At 45.7% G+C, this 14,009-nt stretch overlaps 1 protein-coding gene across 2 annotated transcripts in view; it reads left to right on the top strand.

The window, feature by feature from the left end:
• The window catches only part of ADGRG2 (adhesion G protein-coupled receptor G2), a 148,420-nt gene that overhangs the window by 88,386 nt on the left and 46,025 nt on the right, over nt 1–14,009 (top strand). For both annotated transcript variants that reach the window (XM_021080654.1, XM_013985969.2), the window contains exon 4: nt 11,854–11,889. In XM_021080654.1, the coding sequence (XP_020936313.1) occupies nt 11,854–11,889 (36 nt within the window). The remainder of the gene's footprint in view (nt 1–11,853; nt 11,890–14,009) is intronic.

The raw sequence follows: 14,009 nt of genomic DNA, 5'->3' as shown, positions 1-14,009 counted from the left end.
ATGGGTCTGCTTCTTTCCTGTTAAATTTACTAGTTTGTTGTATTTTTTCAGATTCCGCAGATAAGTGATATCATACAGTATTTGTCTGCCTCTGTTTTACTTATCGCACTAGCATAATACCTTCCAAGTCCATCCTTGTCGCTGCAAGTGGCAAATTTCATTTTTATGGCTGAGTAGTATTCCATTGTGTATATGTGTGTATGTCATACACACACACACACACACAGCACATCTTCATTCATTCATCTATTGTTGGACAGTTAGGTTGCTTCCATATCTTGGCAGTTGTAAATAGTGCTGCTGTGGACATTGGGGTGCTGGTATCTTTTCGAATTAATGTTTTTGGTTTTTTTGGATATATACCCGAGTGGAATTGCTGAGTCATATAGTAGTTTTTTTTTTTAGCTTTTAGAATCCTCCTTACTGTTTTCCACAGTGACTGCAACAGTTTACATGCCCATAAACTGCACCGGGGTTCCCTTTTCCCAGCATCCTTGCCAACATTTGTTATTTGTTCATCTACCTGCTACACTTGAGGGATTCAGGGCGATGTCATAGGGGCTGTTGGGGTTCAATAGGTTAACTATCATGCTTCTCCCTCACCCCGACATCGCTCCCCGTATCCTCTCGTCTTACCTTAGACGTGTCTGTTGAACCTCTTTTCATGCCCAAGCACTGTTTGGTTCAAGTCCGCATCAGGTCTCGGCCAGTCTGCTGCAGGAGGCTGCTCTCTAGCCATCCCACTTCGGGTCACCCTCCTCGTTTATTTCAAAGCTATAAAAAAAAAAAAAAAATAGTGTTCTGTGCTGGAGGTTGGAGAGAAAGGGGAGTCCCGTTTTGCACTCAAGCCCTTATCTTGGGCGCTGCACCCCCGGAGAACCTAAGCTAAAATGCTAAGGGGGTGGTCGCGACTCGACTGCGAGCTGGCAGAGTGGCGTGAGGGAGACCGGGATGGTTTCCTACCCTAACCACTGGGGCCCCCTCGAGGTGCTTCTGCGCGTAAACATCTTCCACCAGCAACTCTCGCTAACCCATAAATTACGGGTGCTTGAGCAGTAATTGACTCACAGCAGGATCACCCTAGACACTAGTGGGGATCAGGCAGGAGAGGCCCCCAGGCAGATGGTGCTTTCCTTAGGCCGTATCATCTCTTCGGGAGGAAACAGAGCGCACGTGCTCTATGCGGCAACTTAGCCCCCATGCAGAAAAACTGGTTCTTGGAGGCAAAAAAAAAAAGGTTATGTATAATACAGGGCTGGGACTTGGATGACACATGTGAGAGATCTAGGGCACAAAATGTTAGGGGACACCCACCTTTAGGGCCCTGTGTGTGTGTGTGTGTGTGTGTGTGTGTTTGTGTGTATGTACACACATGCATAAATATACACATACATAAATATATACATACTCGCTGGACGGCAAGGAGTCTTGTGGGTCTGGGAGTGGAGAGGGTCAGGCCAAGGGGAAAGTGCTGTGGTTTTAAATAGAATGGTCTGGATCAGTCTCTCAGAGAAGGTGGTGTGTGAGCAGCATTCAGAAGAAGCACCAGAGCAGACCAAGGGGCTCTCTGGAGGCAGAGTGTTTCAGGCAGAGGGAGCAGCAAGTGCAAAGGCCCTGAGGTGGGACTATGCGTGGTGTGTTGGAGGAACAGCAGGGAGGCCGGAATGGCTGAGTGACAGGAGAGTAGGAGACACGGTCTGGGTAGAGGGCCATCTGTTTCCTGGGAATGTTGGGAGATTCCATGAAGAAGCAGGGGTATAATGCCAGTGTGGTCAGTGTTCAGTAGAGGCCAGTCTGCCTCTCTCCCTCCCTGCCCCCCAAAGCACTAAGCAGCATTTACATACCAGACTGGAATATTACTCAGCCATCAAAAGGAAAGAAATAATGGCATTTGTAGCAACATGGGTGGACCTAGAAATTATCACGCTAAGTGAAGTTAGCCAGACAGTGAGACATCAACATCACATGCTGTCACTGACATGTGGAATCTAAAAAAAGGACACAATGAACTTCTTTGCACAACAGATACGACCTCACAGGCTTTGAAAAACTTATGGTTTCCGAAGGAGACAGGGTGGGGGGATGCGCTGGGGGTTTGGGATGGAAGTGCTATAAAATTGGGTTGTGATGATCGTTGTACAACTATAAATGTAATAAAATTCATTGAATAATTTAAAAAAAAAATCTTAAAAAAAAAAAAAAAAAGGAGTTCCTGTCGTGGCTCAGTGGTTAACTAATCTGACTAGGAACCATGAGGTTGCGAGTTTGATCCCTGGCCTCACTCAGTGGGGTTAAGGATTCGGCATGGTCCTGAGCTGTTGTGTAGGTTGCAGACGCAGCTCGGATCTGGCGTGGCTGTGGCTGTGGCGTAGGCCGGTGGCTACAGCTCCGATCAGACCCCTAGCCTGGGAACCTCCATATGCTGCAGGAGTGGTCCTAGAAAAGACCAAAAAAATAAAAAAAGAAAAGCTCCAGAAGCTACCAGTCTTCAGAAGTTAGAGTGACTTGTGGTTAGCATCTTGCAATGGGAAATACAACCAAAACCCTCCAATATGTGCACTGGCCTTGACGAGCAGCCTCATTACTGTCTACGTATCGAACTTCAAGGGCCCTGGGAAGGGAGGAGGATGCCCTAATATTTCCCGCCTGTCAAAGTAGTTTATTTCAAGACTCTCCTCCTTCCTAAAGTGCACAGCTCTCCCCTGGAGCAGGGTGATCAGTGGCTCTTCACTGTTTCAGACCACAGCCCAAGATGAGCAGCAGCCCGGCGTAGTGGGGCTGAAAAGCCTGGGCTCCCATCCTCATTTTGTCCCTTCACTACACATAGTATTTGCCCTCCGTGTGCCTTGGTTTCCCCATCTGTAAAATGGGAATGACTTGCTTCATATTGTTGTATGAGGACTAAGTGAGTTAATATTTATGATGCGCTTGGTCGTAGTAACGCTCTATAAATGCTTGTTAATTTAAAATGGATCCCCTGGAGTTCCCGTCGTGGCTCAGTGGTAACAAACCCGACTAGGATCCATGAGGTTGCAGGTTCGCTTCCTGGCCTCACTCAGTGGGTTAAGGATCCCACGTTGCCCTGTAGGTCGCAGTCTCGGCTGGGATCTGTGGTGTAGGCCGGCAGCTACAGCTCTGATTCAACCCCTAGACTGGGAACCTCCATAGGCCACAGGCGCGGCCCTTTAAAAAAATTAAACAAAGATCCCCTTTTGGGACTCGACTCTTCCCAGGAAAAAAAAAAAAGCATAGGAATACATACAAATTTGTGTTCTATTTCAGGGACTTTATGGACACTCCAAAATGCATCTCCTGGTCCCTCAAGGAAGGGACAGTCCCCAAACCCCTGAGAGAGGCCCGATCAATTTTGGAGGGGTGAAGGGACAACGGGCTGGGTGAGTGGGGGGCCGCGTGAGGATGGACAAGAGCAAGACCCAGGGGCTTCTGCAGGGGATCAAGAGCACATTTCACTCTCTCCCCATTTTGGCCAAGGCCCACCTCCAACTGCCAGTCGTTTGTACTTTGGCAAATTCCCTCAGCTAGGAGCTGAAGTTTTCTTGAGTGAAGTCATTGTTAATTGTTTAATAAAAACGTTCTGTCAGAGTATTTATTAAGCAGTGTGACGTGAGATGAACGCAGCTCAAGTAAACACGTGTCGGCCGTGCCAAATGTGTTCATTCATTTTGTCGGTTGTGTAGTAAAATCTGAAAATACAGTTCTTGGAAGCGCGCCCGTTGTCCCAAGTGCCGGAGAGCCAATATAATAACAATATTGTTTTGTTTGGGGTTCCCATATAAGAGTGCCTAGGCGTGGCGCCTTGCTTTGAATCATCTCTCTACGGAACAGTAATTCAATCCAGAGAAGGACTGCCACCAGATGACAGCTTTTCGTTGGGTCTAAAATATTCATGCAAGGGGGCCTAGTCCGATCCTTTTTAGATCCCCTCCTGGAAGAATAAGGCTTTATCTTCCCCATTCAGCTTGGTGGAGAATGCGTTGGGAGCATTGCCGTAGTCACAGGTTTGAAGACAACCAACCGTCTCACATTTGAAGTCTTACATCTCCCACCACATCAAATAGCAGGGGGAAAATGAAAACCTCAGAAACACTCAGACATGGCCTTGCATGACTTGGTGCAGGTTGTTTTGGAGGTGATCCTAGGAGTCAGGAGTGAGGGAGCTGGGAGAGGGCTTTAGGAAGAGAGGAAAGGTCAACGAAGGGTATTATTGAGGTCGTTGCTGTAGGCACTGTTTGTGGTATGTGCTGGAATGGCCCTTTTAGTATATGTTGTTGGAAGCTCTCTGCCATGATTGGCAGAGCTGCTGCTCCAAATGGCAGATTTTGAGCAATAGCCATCTAAGCAGTATTCGCAAGTCTTTCCTTCATGGACTCGGCCTCATTGTTCTCAGATCTTTTCTCCATCTTTCCCCTGCTGTGCCTTGTATCACAGGGACCTGATCCCTGGCAATATTTGCATTAAATTCCTGCTCTTGAACTACCTGTCATGTGTTCCTGAGTGATAGAGACTCCTTGGGGATGTCATTGGTTAATCCAAAAATATTTCAAACATCTACCACCACATACAAGATGCTCGGAGTTCCCGTTGTGGCACAGAGGAAACGAATCCAACTAGGAACCATGAGGTTGCAGGTTCGATCCCCGGCCTCACTCAGTATGGTTAAGGATCTGGCATTGCCGTAAGCTATGGTTTAGGTTGCAGATGCAGTTTAGATCCTGCGTTGCTGTGGCTGTGGTGTAGACCGGCAGCTGCAACTCCAACTAGACCCCTACCTGGGAACCTCCATATGCCACGAGTGCACCCCTTAAAAGCAAAAAAAAAAGACCCTCGACTGGATTCCTGGAGGTTAATAAAGCAGCAAGCAGCTTAGCATCTAGTTGGCAAAGCAAGACATATAGTACCAAAGTTAAAAAAAACAATGACCAACAGCACCCGCAGCATATGGAGGCTCCCCGACTAGGGATCTAATCAGAGCTGCAGCTGCCAGCCTACGCCAGAGCCACAGCAACAAGGGATCTGAGCTGCGTCTGTGACCTACACCACAGCTCATGGCAACGCCGATCCTTAACCCACTGAGCAAGGCCAGGGATTGAACCTGCGTCCTCATGGATGCTAGTCAGATTCATTTCATTCATTTCCCCTGAGCCACAATGGGAACTCCCCCAATTTTTAAATGCTGGTGAGTAATTCAAACTTTCAAAAACTTGAGTGATTCCCATTGTGTGGACAAGGTAGAACTTGTCTGGAGCCCAGTTGGGATTGTGAGCCAACATGTGGTGGGCAGCTTACTGCACTGGGGGAGAAATGAGAGTCAAAGAACTTTAGGATCCTTTCCAGTTAGAAGATCTGGGGCTCTAACATCTATTTTTTGGCCATGCCTGTGGCATATGGAAGTTCCCGGGCCAGGGATGGAACCCTCGTCAAAGCAGTGACCCAAGCCACTGCAGTGACAGTGTCAGATCCTTAACACGCTGCACCACAAGGGCACGCCTGGGGCTCTCATATTTCACTTATGTGTGAGGTGATCCAGGCCTGGGCTTAGACGGGGGCAGTGGGCATGGGAAGAAGAAACAGGTACAAGAGAGCTTAGGGAATAATAATAATACCCTGCATTTATCCCCTGGTTTGTGGTCTGTGGAGCTGGTCGTCAGAAGCGGGATGGAACAGAGGCCCCGCGGATGGGCTCTGAAGGCAGACTGCCTGGCTTCAAATCCCAGCCCTACAGTGAATTACTAGGAGGCCTTGAGCAGTTCACTAAACTCTGCCTGCCTCTGTGTCTCACGCCCTAAGAAGGACGGATTCTAATGAATTCACATATTTCAAGGTCGTTGGCTGATGAATAAAATGTGGCAGAAGGTCTTTGCGTGTTGAGCTCGGCTCGCGGGCAGGATCGTCCATGTTCTGATGGGTGTGACCACGCACACGTGTCTCTTTAATCCTTGTAGCTCCACGTGGCCGTGAGAAGACTTCTCGGGCTGGATGACTGGATATGGGGCTGGCAGGTGGAGAACGCGGGGAGTCAGGGGCAATGGCCAGAGGGTGCGCATTCGGTCTGCAGACTCGGCTCTCTTGCTGAAACTAGGTCTAGGTTCTTGGGCCCTCCACTTGACCCATGTGGGATTTTTCTTCTTCAAGTGTGGTTTATTGCAACTCAACTCCGTAATTTAAAAAACCTGGATTTTTCAGTTTGTAGGAAGAATAATGGCTCCCCAAAGATGTCCCCTCCTGATGCCTGGAACCTGTAAATACATTGTCTTGTATGACAAAAGGGATTCTGCAGACTTGCTTGAGGTTGAGGACTGTGAGATGGGGAGATTATTGTGGATTTATTTTGCCCAATAAAGAAGAGTTCTTAAAAGTGGAAGAGTGAGTTCCCATTGTGGCTCAGTGGTAACAAACCTGACTAGTATCCATGAGGATATGGGTTTGATCCCTGGCCTCGCTCCGTGGGTTAAGGATCCGGCGTTGCCGAGAGCTGTGGTGTAGGTTGCAGATGCGGCTCAGATCCCGTATTGCTGGGGCTGTGGCGTAGGCCGGCGGCTGCAGCTCCAATTCCACCCCTAGCCTGAAAACCTCCATGTACTGCAGGCACTGCCCTGAAAAGAAACAAACAAAAACGTGAAAGAGGAAGGCAGAAGTCAGAGGGATGCTTCATGAGTACTCCCCCACCCCATCCCACTGTTGCTAGGTTTGAAGATGGATGAATGGGGCGTGAGCCAAGAAAGTGTGGGTGACTTCTAGAATCTGGGAATGACCCTCAGTTTTACAGATGGCAGAAGAGTGATGACCTCGGTCCTACAACTGCATGCAACTGGATTCTGTCAATTACCCAGATAAGCAGGACACAGATTCTCCCCTAGAGCCTCCAGAAAGGAGTGTAGCCTGTCAACACCCTGATTTTAGTCTGATGAGACCCATGTTGGACTCCTGACTTACAGAACTCTAATGTAACAAATTTGCATCATCCTACGCCACCAAGTTCATGGTAATTTGTTAGAGCAGCAACAGGAAACTAATATACGGAAGTTTCCCACTTGAATGGTTTGGCTGGTGTTACTCGCAATCTATCAACTACAAGAATGATCAGGTATGCAAATGATATGAGGCGGTAGGCGGCAAGTTCTTAGCTATATGGGGGGGAGAGGCAGCGACACTAAGGCATTCACGTGGCTGTGTTCACGTCACCCTTGGCCATGAGGGATTGGATTTGGGGAGGTGGTGGCAGTAACTCTGCAACAATGTGCCAGGGAGGCAATGTAGGGAAAGAGTCTCCATCCAGGGGGCCAGGTTCCTGAGCTTCCAGGTTCTCTGTTTGGCTTCCATTTGAAGCTTAGGCACGCCAAAGTCCTGCTCATCTTAACTGGAATATAGGGTCTTTGTTTTAAAAACTCCCTGGGGAGTCATATCGAATAAATTTTATAGACAGGAGTTCCCGTCGTGGCGCAGTGGTTAACGAATCCGACTAGGAACCATGAGGTTGCGGGTTCGGTCCCTGCCCTTGCTCAGTGGGTTAACGATCCGGCGTTGCCGTGAGCTGTGGTGTAGGTTGCAGACACGGCTCGGATCCCAAGTTGCTGTGGCTCTGGTGTAGGCCGATAGCTACGGCTCCAATTAGACCCCTAGCCTGGGAACCTCCATATGCCGCAGGAGCGGCCCAAAGAAATAGCAAAAAAAAAAAAAAAAAAAAAAAAGACAAATTTTATAGACAGATCACAGTAATTTTATTTATGGACTTAAATCAAGACTTCAATAGATGAATAATGCTTTACGATTTGCTCTTTGTAAGTTTCCAAAGGAAAATCTGAAATTCTTAAACGTTTTTCCTTTCTTTGCTCGCAACTCTTTTCAACAATGGAAATATTTTGTCTCCTAAGCGGGGCATGGAACTCAAATATATGACTCACCGGAAATGACGACCACCTCTTTGGTTGTCACAAATGGGAAGCGAGTTAGGCGAGCGCCCAAGAGAAACAGGCTGATCAGCAGGAAAATGTCAGGCTGATGGGGATGTCGCTCTGTGGGAGCGCACGTGAGGTGGAGCAGGGTAATGAGGGGCAGAAAAGGTGAAGAAAATGTTAGTCCCTGAGTCATCGGACCCCTCGAACAAAAAAAAAAGTGCTGAGAGAAAAAAAGCAGACGATAACAATTTAAAAATCTCTAGCTTTTATTTACCAGGCTCCTTCCGTTCATCAGTGTAGGTCCCTACTGGGAGCCCCGAAGGCCGATCTGGTCCAGGCTTTGATCTGTGTTTTACCTCTTGATTGTGAGTCCATGCCTGTCGAACCTGTCTACCCGGAGCCGGCCAACCAGCAAAGTTCCTTCTCTGCTCTGGCTTTCCTATTACCCTTGACTTGTCCATTTCCTCTAGCATCTAAGAAAGAGGTGAAACTCTATTCAACCCCTTTCCCTGTGGGTATAAAAGCTCTCGTCAAAGGATTTGGCAAAGGAGAAAATTTCGACCATTGGTGGCCCTCGTCAGCCACGGGGAAAAATGGAAAAGGAAGCAGTCTTAGCCCCTGTGGCATATCACCATCACTCTGCACCCCTCTTTCCTGGTACCCAGCTCTTTCTCAGTGCCTTCATGCTCTTCTCTGCTGTACCGCCTTCCCACCCCGCTGTAGCTCACCTGCCCAAACTACTGGTAAGTGTCATTCTCAAGTAGCCCATATTGAATGTCGATTCTTCCCAATACTTTTCTTTCCTTTTTTTTTTTTTTTCTCCTATTAGGGCCATACCCACAGCATATGGAAGTTCCCAGGCTAGGGGCTGAATCATGGAACTACAGCTGCTGGCCTATGCCACAGCCGTGGCAGGATCCGAGCCATATCTGTGACCTACACCACAGCTCACGGCAACACTGGATCCTTAACCCACTGAGCAAGGCCAGGAATCAAAGCCACATCCTCATGGTTCTTAGTAGGATTTGTTTCCACTGCACCACAACGGGAATTCCCTTCCCAGTACTTTTCAGTATGGCCCAGTATGGCAGGTTTTTGGGAAACAATCAGAAGAATTCAGTCTATTGGAATTAATTCATACTAAGGTGTAAATGACTGGTCCCAGGAGCATTCAACAGACTCTCTGATTGGTGGGATATTAAGGTAGCATGAAGTTTATATTGAAGCACAGAGACTAAGAAGAGGCAATTCCAATTAGATTAGGGCATCAAGACACTAACTACTCTACACTAACCACTTGAGCACTCATTCAGTCCTGCTTTCAAGCAGAACTATGTTTTAATTATCCCAGAAAATAATCAGTACCCTGTCACCATTTAAAGAAAGTAGGCTCCTGGAGGCTACCAGGTATGTCTCACTGTGCAATTTTAGCTTCTAAATATACTCATTCTTTTTAATTGTATCTCAAGATACCACTATGGAAATAACCATTCTTTTGTAATTAAAAACAATTTGAAAATTTATAAGGTAATACCCCAGGTGGGTGAGAGTTTAGGAAAGTAGCACTCTCGTGTACTGCAAAGGGTGGGATAAATTGGCTCGTTTTCTGTAGGGCATTTTGGCAATCAAATTCATGGAATTTCTGAAGAAAATAGCCGAATACCTATGCAAAAATTTAGCCAGGAGGACTTATTGCAGCACTGTTTGTAATCATGAAAAATCATACGCATTAAAATGTCCATCAAAAGGAAGCTTGTTATATAAATTAATGGTACATCCAGGCAGTGACCTGCTATGCAGTCATCACAAAATGGTATTATGGAGGTTCCCATTGTGGCTCAGCAGGTTAAGGACCTGACGTAGTCTCTCTAAGGATGTGGGTTTGAACCCTGGCCTCACTCAATGGGTTAAGGATCTGGCATTGATGCAAGCTGCGACATAGTTCTCAGATGCGGCTTGGATACGGTGTTGCCGTGGCTGTGGTGCAGGCAGGCCGGCAGCTGCAACTCTCATTCCTCCCCTAGCCCGGGAACTTCCATATGCCGAAGGTGCCGCCGTAAAAAGAAAAAAACAAAAACAAAAACAAACCAAAATGGTATTTTGCAAAATTGTTTAATGATATAAAACAATGTTCAAGATATACTGTCATGAAAAAAATTGGGTTATAGTTTCGTGATATGATCTTTCTTATTGTACATATAAATACATATGTATACACATACATTTATATCTGTATATATATGTAGACATACATCGACACATAGAGAAAAGTATATCTGTCAAAAGTTAATGTTACTTATCTTTGGGTGGTGAAATTACTGGTGGTTTTAATTTTCTTTTTGTTTATCTGTGACTTCTGAAGTTTCTCCAATAAATGTATTATTTTTCATAGAGGAAAAAATAGAATTACTTTTCTTTAAGGAATCTGAGCATCATTCCCAAAAAAATAACAGAGCAGTTTTTGTAGTTTATACACCCAGAGGCATCTGATCTAGTTTAACACATAAGAAAGAAGTGGCTTAATGAAAGGTATTAAGTCTGTGGAGTTCCTGTCATGGCTCAGTGGTAACGAACCCGGCTAGGATCCCTGAGGATGCGGGTTCGATCCCTGGCCTCACTCAGTGGGTTAAAGGATCCGGCATTGCTGTGAGCTGTGGTGCAAGTTCGCAGACGCTGCTCGGATCTGACGTTGCTGGGGCTGTGGCGTAGGCCGGCAGGTGTACCTCCAATTCGACCACTAGCCTGGGAATTTATATGCTGCACATGTGGCCCTAAAAAACAAAAAATAAAATAAAGGTATTAAATCTGTGCTAATAGGTATAAAAAGAAGCATAGTTAATGGAAGTTTAATTTATGTAGATGTATTCATTTACTTTTATAAAGTCTAACGACTATTAGCCAACAATCAAAGTTCTTTTTTTTTTCTTTTTCTTTTTATGGTCGCACCTGCAGCATATGGAGGTTCCCAGGCTAGGGGTCGAATCAGAGCTGCAGCTGCCCGCCTACACCACAGCCACAGCAACATGGGATCTGAGACACATGTGCGACCTACACCACAGCTTCCAGCAATGCCACGTCCTTAACCTACTGAGCGAGGCCAGGGATCAAACCTGTATCCTCACAGAGATAATGTTGGGTCCTTAACCCACTGAGCCCCAACAGGAACTCCAACAACCAAATTTCTTAGTCTTTTTTTTTTTTTTTTTTTTTTTTTAAATGGTGGCACCCACAGCGTGTTAAATTTCCCAGGCCAGGGATCGAATCTGAGCCATAGTTGTGGCAATGCTGGATCCTTTAACTGCGCCGGGCCTGGGGTGCAACCTGTGCCTCTGTAGCAACCTGAGCTGCTGCAGTCAGATTCTTAACCCATTGCACCACAAGGGGAACTCCCTTAGTCATCATTTTTAATTTACAGTGTACTAGGCCATTATATAACAAAACATATACAGCACTGTTACCTTATAAAACTTAACAGTTGGAAGAATTGCTTCACCAGAGATAGGCGTTTGTAGAGAATTGAACGGAGAACTGATGTGGCTGTTGAAAATAATAGTAAATTAACATACTGCCCTCTTTTGGTAGTTGTTTGCAACTTATTTGACATTTGCTCCCATTAAAGATGTTAATCTGCAAATTCATGCACGAACTAAACTAATTTTATTTATCGAAGTCTAATTGATTTATAATGTGTTCATTTCAGGTATATAGGAAAGTGGTTCGGTTTTCTATGTATAAAGTGTGTGTATAGAATATAAAGATAGATATAGATATATATAAATGTGTATATAGAATATGTGGAATATTTTTTCAGATTTTTCAGATTTTTTTCCATTATAGGTTACTATAAGATATAGAATAGAGTTCTCTGTGTTATATAGTAGGTTCTTATTGTTTACCTACAAAATAACTAATTTTAAATCACCTTTTTCCTCAACAGAGTATGCTGATAATTCCACTTTGTTACCACCATCTGGTAAGACTGTTATTAGATGACTTTGGGGGAATTTAAGGAAAATATCCTAAAAGTTCTCTATGTGGCGTCGGCTCCAGCAACATTGTTTTCTTCTTTGAAGCTTAATTAAATTCTGTCATTAAACCTATGCTTGAAAAATCAATAGCCAGCAGGCAACAGGTCAGGCATATTGATCCCCCCACATTGCTGATCAAAAGTGGGGTCTAAACTGTGGGTTTTGGAGTTCCCGTCGTGGCTTAGCAGAAACGAATCTGACTAGCATCCATAAGGACGCAGGTTCGATCCCTGACTCCACTCAGTGGGTTAAGGATCCGGCATTGCCGTGAGCTCTGGTGTAGGTCGCAGCCGTGGCTTGGATCTGGTGTGGCTGTGGCATAGCCCAGTGGCCACAGCTTTGATTTGACCTCTAGCCTGGGAATCTCCATATGCCATGGGTGTAGCCCTAAAAAGACAAAAAAAAAAAAAAAAGTAAGTTTTCATTAAAGTAACTACTTCAGTTCTTGATGTTATTTTTAGTGTTCTAGTTCATAAGTCTCCTGAAGAGTATCAAGAATATAAACGTGCCAGAGTTCTTGTTGTGGCTCAGCAGGTTAAGGACCCAACGTTGTCTCTCTGAGGCTGTGGGTTCGATCCCTGGCCCAGCTCAGTGGGTTAAGGATCCAGTGTTGCCATAAGCTGCAGCACAGGTCACAGTTGCAGCTCGGATCTGGTGTTGCCGGGGTGGTGATGTAAGCCTGCAGCTGCAGCTCTGATTCAAGCCATGGCCTGGGAACTTCCATTTACTGCAGGTGCGGCCATAACAATTTAAAACAAAAAACACAAACCTGCTGAATGTTTCTATATTTGATGCAGCTGTTCTCTTAAATATACTCCCTCAGCACCCCACTGAATGAATATTTCTTCCAAAGACTTCTAAAGGCTTAACTCTCATGAGTGGGAAGGCAAATCAATTGAAGAGAAATTTATAACTCGAATATGTCTTGGCAGGAGCCAGGAATAGAACCTGTTTTTGAGATTGCTGACTGTAACGAGACCTTAGGGATAAAGTGGTCCTGCCCCATCCCTTAGTTAATGACACAGTGATGCCTGGAGCAGCCGAGTAACTTAGCTAAGTTGACATGGCTTCTTGCCCCACATCACAGAGGCAGCATGTGGCTTCTCTGACTCCTCCTTCTCTTTCTTTCTGGAATATATATACCACATGGTACAGAACAAGCTTTTATGGTAGTGAATCAACTTGCATTTGGTCCTTAGTTGCATGAGAATGAGCTTCTGCTGTTTTTTGGTTTATTCGTTTGTTTGCTTTTTAAGGCTTCCCCTGTGACATATGGAAGTACCCAGGCTAGGGGTCGAATCGGAGCCGCAGCTGCCAGCCTACACCACAGCCACAGCAACTTGGGATCCAAGCCGCATCTGCTTCCTACACTGTAGCTCCAGGCAGTGCTGGATCTCTAACCCACTGAGCGAGGGCAGGGATCAAACCCACATCCTCATGGATCCTAGTCAGGTTTGTAACCTGATGAGCCACAACGGGAACTCCGCTTCTGCCATTATTAATTAATTCACTTAAATAAAATTAGTAATCATCTCTATTACTGCTTGTACATATACTACATACGTGGGAGTCCTGCGACATATTATTCTGCTTCCAATCTTTACAATATAGGGATCATTATATTCATGTTGGAGATGAGGAAACTGAGGGTCAGAGAGGATAAAACTTGATCATGTTCACCCATTCTCTGGAGCCACACTACTTGTATTTGAATTTGGACACCGCCCTTTGGCTTCCGTTGCTAGCTGTATGGCTTTGGGCACGTTCCTTCATCTTTCCGTGCCTCAGTTTCTTTATCTCTAAATTGGGGAGAATAGCAGTTCCGGTTTCATAGGGTGGTTGTGAAGATGAAATGAGATAATAACACATGTGCCTAGCGCAGAGTATACTCTCGGTAAATAGCGATCATGCTTATTATGTGTTACTAAGTAACGGGACTGAGATTCGAACCCAGGACGGCACATCTTCAAAGCCCAAGCTCTTTTTGCTAAGCCAGCGTGCCCCCTGGTCGTTAACCTTCTAGGGTAAAATGCACCAGTGTACTTTTCTTCTGCTGCAGTAGCCT

Source organism: Sus scrofa, chromosome X (genome assembly GCF_000003025.6).
Source record: "Sus scrofa isolate TJ Tabasco breed Duroc chromosome X, Sscrofa11.1, whole genome shotgun sequence".
NCBI classification, from domain to species: Eukaryota; Metazoa; Chordata; class Mammalia; order Artiodactyla; family Suidae; genus Sus; species Sus scrofa.
The sequence above is the reverse complement of the archived record's forward strand: the minus strand, read 5'-3'. Positions and strand labels throughout refer to the sequence as shown.